We start from the raw sequence: 7,697 nt of genomic DNA, 5'->3' as shown, positions 1-7,697 counted from the left end.
AAAAAAAAAAAGATGTGGTATTTTTATATACAATGGAGTATTACTCAGCTATAAAGAAAGGTAAACTCGAGGCTTTTATAGGTAAATGGATGCAATTAGAGACCACATTCATAAGTGAAATAAATCAGACTCACATGTGTGAACATTGTCTTGTCTCCCTAGTGTAAGAAACTAAAAGAGTAAATAAGATCCAAGAAACTGCTCAAATGGAAAGAACAACTGGGATGGGGGAAAGGAGAAAAGAAGGAAGGGAAAAAAATATATATACACATGCAAGATAGCTAAAATAATATACTACTAATTTCTATTAGTTTATTGAAAGGAACATTTAGTGCTTACCTTGCTTGATCAATTTTATATGCCTATATCTGGTAATCTGAGTAATTACTTTGAAGATAACAATATGCAATAGAACAACATTGTTAATTTCCTGTCATCCTGTTTTGAAATTCTGTACCATTTTTAGTGTTTTTTTATTCTGTTTAAAAAAAAAAAAAAGGAATGCAATGCAATAAAAAAAATGGGCAAAATATTTGAACAGATGTACCAACAAAGATATACAGGTGGCAAATAAGCACATGAAAATACGTTCAACATCACTAGGCGCTAGAGAACAAGAGTCAAAACCACCATGAGAGGCCACCACATAATTACTACAAAAGCTAAAAAACATTTTTCGAAAAACAGTGATAACACCAAGTACTGGGAGGCTGTGGAGTAATGGAAACACTCATATCTGCAGAGAACGCAAAGTGGTATAGACACACAGACACCGCACTCAGGTACAAACTACCCGTAACTGCGAACATAGTAATTAACCAACTGCCTGAGTAACATGCTTGCAACGTCTGTACAACAGAATGCTGCAGCAGAGGAGGGACAGCCTTCTGCCACGTGCAGCAGTACAGAGGAATCCCAAATGCCTTTCCCAAATCCCAAATCCCAAATTCCATTCTAACAGCATCTGGAAAAAGTACAACTATAAGGACAGGAAACAGGTTAATGGTCAGTGAAAAAGAAGTGATATAGATACCACGTCAGCGTAGTGTGGTGTGGGTGTGCTCTGTGTGTGAGCAGAGACAAACAGACAGAGGAAAGAATGTGACTGAGCGAGACCTCTGTCTGAGCCTTAGGCCGACAAGACTCCAGCGCCCATGGAAAGTTGCATGGTATCAGGTAATTTCAGTGACTATAGCCCACCATAAGTCAGCCTGGCCTTAAACAAACATCCCACAATTCTGAGTGCCAGGACACAGGGCTCTTACAAGAGCTAAGTGAGCAGATGTATACAAAGCACTCAGACAAAGTCCTAGACACAGGAAGTATTCACTACTTGCTGTCATCTCCCACGAAAACTAAGGGTCCCAGGAAGTCCAGTTGTTCTCTTTTCATCCCCAACAAAGTGACTGATTTTACTATTTCAAGCATGAAATAGGACCACACACATACCAATATACCTTAAGCTAATTTAAAACTCAAAGTTATTTGGTTGAAATTTTTTGGAATCCACTAATTTGTGGATTTTTTGGAATCCGTAAAATCCCAATTGTTGGTTACTGGCTAAGGATAACTTCAACAAACTTTGCTTTTATCCTATTTATCAAAGGCCTCTTTTGCCCATGGTTTGGTCTGGTTCAGATTCTGGATAATCTGAATGAATAAATGCAAAGAGGTTTGAGATTTTACCTTCAAATCTGTCATGGCTTTTCTAGAGACACACAATCGGCAGAGCTGTGACACTGACCAGTGGAAAATGTGGGCGTCCTGAAGGTCCAAGAACAATCGCTCAGCCTTATATAATGATGTATCCTAGAGTCTTCTCTCAAATCCCACACAACTACAGAGCCATGCACAGTTCCGGCAAACAGCAGATATGCTTTAAAAGGGCTAAAGCTGCAACACGTGACCTGGAAAGACAAACACAGCAGACAAGTGGAGTGGGTAAGGCTGTGCTCACAGAAGCGAAGCTCACGCTACAGCATGAGGCATTTTTCACTCTACCCTAACGGATGCTCTTCCTCCAGGAAGCTGTGGGGTGAAAGGAGTAGAACACACATAAATCAAACCTCTTAACTTGTCTGAGTGCTAGTTTCCTCAAATGGAAAGGAGGGATAACAAATCCACTCTGCAGGATTGTTGTGGTCACAAACTGTCTCGCACACATGTGAGTATACAAAATGCTGCATTATCCCTCTGTTCATCTCTAAGGTGAAAATTGCATCCTCTGTCGTTTTATTTATATCTTGCATTGGAAAAAGTTTTTATTTTCAAGCCCCTAAAACTAGCACCAATTCAAGTTCTCTGTGGCTTTGAGAGAAGCAATGGTATTGAGGTGTAAATGTAAATGGGTGTTTCCCCAATCAAGTGGAAGAAACACGAAGGGCATCTCTCCCAAGGGACCTTCCAGAAACCCCAGGCTGGAGACACACAAAGTGGTGGTGAGGTGCTCTGAGTATGTCGGAGGACATTTCAAACCCTTCCAAGTAATTGCACGGATTTCCAGAAATTTTCAAAATATCCAGGACACAAACAATGCAAGCCAGAAAAGGACACTTCTGGATCCAAGAGCTACGCTCAGGTAGGACGCTCTTTTTATTAGGCCTATAACTACATTCACTTTCTTTTCTCATCTGCCCCATGATAATCTCAGTCCAAATTGATCCTTTGAACCAAGAATTTCTAGAGTCAATGCAAACACACCCACGCATCTTGCCACGCCTGCAGTCCAGCTGAGGCAGCCGTGAGACAGCCGGCCTTCACTACCTTACTGTGCTCCGCTGTCCCCGTGCTCTCTCTGTGCCTCTGCTGTCTGCCCACCTCCTCTCCCCTCAGCAACCCACACTTGTCTGCCTGAGTGTACCTTGGACTCACATATCAGGACCTTCTGGGGCCCTGAGGGCTGCCAAATATCCCAAATGCAGAGGATATATCTGAGGTCCAGGGGCTGGGCAAATGCCTTTCCAGGTAAATCATGGACTGAGACCATCATCTGTCTCTGAACTTGAGAGGCGTGCAAGCAGGATACTTTCCGGTCTGGGGATAAGATAAGAAAAATGTTTTTGCGTTTTAGCAATCTACCAGATGCTGTATAAAATTAACACGTCAGGACACTCAAATTTCAAGTTAATGAGGAGACAAACCTGATCCTTCCAAAACTGAAACAATGAAACTCAGGTTCAATGCAGGGTCACAGCCTGTACCTGGGCACTCTGTTCAAGCCAATGCTGGGGTTTGCTGAAGAAAAATCAGCTTTGGTGTCACGCAGTCTGGGCAGGGTGCTTCTTCCTGTCTTCCAGTAACTCTCAGGGAACCAGGTGACCCGTGCCCAGGCTGGGGCAGAACCTCAGGGAAGGTGATACTGGGGATGGCCAGAAGCAGCCCTCTGCTCAGCACAGTGTTAAGACGCTACTACTGGGACCCTCAAAGCTCTTTACCCTTCAGGGTACCAGGTGGCAAGCTGCTCTGTTCCAGTGCTGGGGACAGGTGAGCTTCATCTAGACATGACTCGGGTCCAGTGACTGACAGCTGCCACAAATCAGCAGAAGGTACAGATAGCAGTGAGGAAATAGAAGGATATTAACAAGAGTCTAGTGAGAACTTTATAGTCAAAGGGGAACTAGACAATACTGCTGGGAGGTACTTGGTGCACACAGAAAACTGCACAGGATCACAAAGCACAAACACCCACCAGCTCCTCAGCTCACTGCATGGGCAATCCTCTCCTTCCACACCCAGGGGCAAACATACCCTCTTCCACTCACACCACAGCCTCAGGGACCCTCCAAAGCAAACTTCATTTCCCTAGGGAAGGGCCACAGAAGTTTGTGCTTCTTAACCACCTAACATGAGCAAAGCTACCATTTGTACCACCTTCCTATTCTCTTGTGACACTGACAAAGTACTTTGAGTGCTAGGCCCTGACCCCATTTCCCCATTAATCCTGTGCTTTTTACTGGAAATTTTCCACAGTGCGGTGATTCTTAGGAACACAGGTACCATGTTTTAGCAGACCTGACTTTTGGAAGACCAGCAGGAGCTCAGACCTGCTGTCCCCACCCTAACCTCATCTTCCGTGGGTCACCCTGGCTCCACGAGACACAGGATCATGCTCTCTGAAGGAAGCTCCCCAATCTCTTCAGAATCCACTTTCTCATCTGCCTCTGGTTGTTACCCACTACAAGGCCTTCTATACTGGATGCTGTCATTTTTCTCCTTAGCACTTATCCCTTTCTAATTTATCACAGACTTCACTTATTTAGCCAGTTAGTAGCTTATTTGACCCACCAAAATAAAAGTCCCAGAAGGCCAAGGTTTCTGCCTGTCCTATTCAGTGGTGCCTAGGATGTAGAAGACTCCATATGTGGAATAAATGAATGAGCGCACAGACCATCACAGGTAAGCCTGCTGTGACACGTTCTGACAATGATGACGGTGATGAGCAGGTTCTGTGAAGGCTGAAGTGTAGCTGTGCCCAAGCAAAGATCAGGACATTATGTGAGTCAAGTGGTAAGTTCACAAATGTTCACAAAATTTGCTCTGCGATCTCCCCTTCTTCCCTAACCTCATTTTCCTTCTGTTATTTCAATGTTTATTTTACTAAAACACAAAGGTAAGCAAGTAGAAAAACCTCTACTCTTTTCACATGTGGTTAGTCTCTTAGGAACAAACATACATGAATTTTTGCAGGACTCTAGAGATATGTATACTAACATTTTTGGTATCTGATGCCATTCTACTCTGCTCCTTGAGATTAGAGATCTTCCCTTCTGTTTCTTTGTGTGTGGGTTACAGGGGTGGTCGGTATGTTAAATGCTACGCACACAGTGGTTTACTATTTTTCTAACAGGACAACTCTTTTCTGTAAGATAAAATATTTTTAAAGAGTGTGAAGATTTACAGTAACAATGACATTTTTTATGATGTTAAAAGACAGAGTAACATGCATTAAGATGTCTCTAAATATAGGTATGATAGAAGAAATGCCTAGAACAAGTACCATGGAGGGCTCTGGCTTCACACATCCCGGGAGAAATCTGCACCCTCACCTGTAGAAGAGACGTGGATTTTGGGACTGGCCCCTCCCTTCCTGTCATGTTTTCACACACACCAGTGCCGTAAGGGCCACACTCTACCTTGCTAGCCACTTTTCTCAAAGGCCAATATGTTATTTTTAGTTAAAGAAATTTTGATCTTATAAACATAGTTTTTAAACTAATTTACATAATTACAAGCATTCTTTATGTTAAATAGCATGCTTCATTTACCATTTTCTGCTCTGTAACCACAGATAAACTTAAAAAATCTAAGTACATTGATGTTAAACATGAAGCACCCTCCTCATGGTTAACTAATGAGACCACTTTGATGTAATCCCTCCTGTGCTGCTCCATTTCCTCTGCTCTGTGTCAAGAGATCAAAGCAGCTGAGTGACTGCAAGCAAAAAGATTATAGGACTTAAAACAAACATAGACAACTTCGGTTTTCTGCATTTAAATAATTTCACTAATTTAAACTACTGTTGGTCCTCTTCTAATCAACTTAGGAAAAGTTCTAATCAAAAATTTAACATATTAAAAAGACCTGACCACCCACTTTTCAGTTCTGCAGAAACTGGGTCTTTCTGATTTGTATACAGTAAACCACATCACATTAAATTAGAATGCAATATCAAAGTTACTATTTCAACATAAATGCCCAGGAATCAGAATCCAAGCCACGTTTCAGAAAGGCCACTTACTCTGAAGGAATGGCAGGCCAGTATCCAACCGGCAGGCGCTATCACTGATCAGCAAGGTGCTGTCTTGCTCCCTGGGACTACAGGTGGGTTCAGCGGCCAAACGGTCCTCTTCAAGCAAAACAGCAATCACCTTTCCAAGACAAGCGAGTACTCTTTTTGAAAATACTGTAAATTACAATGAGTCGTCTTGTCTTTTTAAAAAAATCACCTTTTCATCTTCTCCACTTCTACAAATAAATGCTTGGCACCACATTATACAAACTTTAAAAATGTGTAATTCTTTCTGAATAATAATATAAACTAAGTTGGGTGTGGTGGCACACACCTGTTATCCCAGCACTCGGGAAGCTGAGGCAGGAGGATTGACATGAGTTCAAGGCCAGCCTGGGCTATAAAGTGAGTTCAAGACCAGCCTGAACTACACAGCAATACTCTCTATCAAATAATGATAATAATAATAGAAAATAACAGAAAAGAGACAGTTAAGATAAATGCTGGGAGATTTTTCCTACCAGATATATTGCTGAAAATCACAGAGGAAGAGAAAGGGCTGAATACCAAACGCCAATGAATGAACACAGTGCCATAGACAAACATCGGATAACCACTACACTCTTTCCCCTTGGACAGAGTCAGTGTTTGTTGTGGCTTATACTGTATCTAGAGGTCCCCCAAAGCCTCATGCACTCATAGATGGGGCTTTGGGTAGGTGGCTGGATTACGGACGTATGATGACTGGATCAGTCCACTGATTGGTTTAGCATGGTTCTGGTTGTGGCTAATGGGAAGGCCCAACAACAGGCTTGTAGTCTGGATGGAAAGGAGGAAGGTGCTGCTGCTGTGTCCTCCTCTGCTGCCGTGGAATGTTTCTCCTCTGCCATGGCCCCCTGCAATGCTGCCCTACCTTAGAGCCAGCCGACTGTGGACTGAAACTGCTACAAACTGTGACCTGAAATAAGCCTCTCCCCTTTTAACTTGTGGTTGTTTGGTGTTTTGTTCCAACAGTGAGAAAGTAACCAAGACAGTGTTAAATCATTACAACTGTAATAAAGGGCTCATCTCCTTAGGGCATGCAGGAGAAAGGGACAGGACCTGAAGACTGGCAGTAATGGTGAGAGGCAAGTGGGGCAAGTCGGTACGGACTGACAGGAAGGGTGTTAAGGAAGACTGGAGTAAAGAACGAGTGTTGGACTGTGAAGTCAGGGGTGGCCCCAGGCTGACCAATTGCTCTCTACATTTCATTTGCTATCCACCCCCTCTTCCCTCTTCCCATGTCACTGTTCCCAACTGGTATCTTTTCCTAGTTCCCAAGAAGTTTATACTAACACAGAATCTGAGGATGAAAAATTCTGTGAAGGATAATCATGTTTCTAAACCACAGATTCCTATACAGAAATGGCACTGAGACAAAGTGACTACCAGGTATTCAGAGCTAACTCTGATAAACAGGCTTCATACAAGCCTAACTCTGACAAATAAGCTCAACACAGCCATGTCATGGTTTAACAATGTTATGCTGTGTATTTCAGCTCTATATTTAAATTTGGAAATTTAATTTTCAAATTTATTTTCCAAATTTGGAAATTTTTCTTTTTTCAAAAGAAAAACTTTTGAGATAACAGGAAATTTCAATATCAATTCATATTTTAATTGAATTAAATTTCAATATCAATTCAATATCAGTTCATATTTTAATATATTAGAAATCATTAGTAATAATGATTCTATACATTTACACAGTATACTTATGGAGGAAAAGTTATGATGATTGGGATAAATTTCAAAATAATCGATCACATGGATGTGGCTGGGGGATGTGGGGAAGGTGTCAAACAAGACTGGTTATAAGGTGATAACTGCTGAAGTACATGAGCGTTCACAAGACTATTTCCTTCATCTTTGTATGTATTTGAAAGTTTCTTTTTTTTTTATTTTAAAGAATAAAAGAAGGATAGCATAA

The 7,697-nt window shown here is 41.8% G+C and overlaps 1 protein-coding gene across 1 annotated transcript in view; it reads right to left on the bottom strand.

Annotated features, from left to right (window-relative positions):
• Positions 1-7,697, bottom strand: part of Wdr60 (WD repeat domain 60) — a gene marked incomplete in the record, with an annotated part of 68,333 nt that overhangs the window by 22,855 nt on the left and 37,781 nt on the right. The window contains 3 exon segments of the mRNA XM_013509671.1: positions 1,745-1,907; positions 2,861-3,033; positions 5,738-5,867. Of these exon segments, the coding sequence (XP_013365125.1) occupies positions 1,745-1,907; positions 2,861-3,033; positions 5,738-5,867 (466 nt within the window).

The sequence above is a fragment of the Chinchilla lanigera genome, unplaced genomic scaffold, assembly GCF_000276665.1.
Source record: "Chinchilla lanigera isolate Chin_1 unplaced genomic scaffold, ChiLan1.0 scaffold00178, whole genome shotgun sequence".
NCBI classification, from domain to species: domain Eukaryota; kingdom Metazoa; phylum Chordata; class Mammalia; order Rodentia; family Chinchillidae; genus Chinchilla; species Chinchilla lanigera.
Note: the sequence above shows the minus strand (reverse complement) of the source record. Positions and strands in the feature narration are given on the sequence as shown.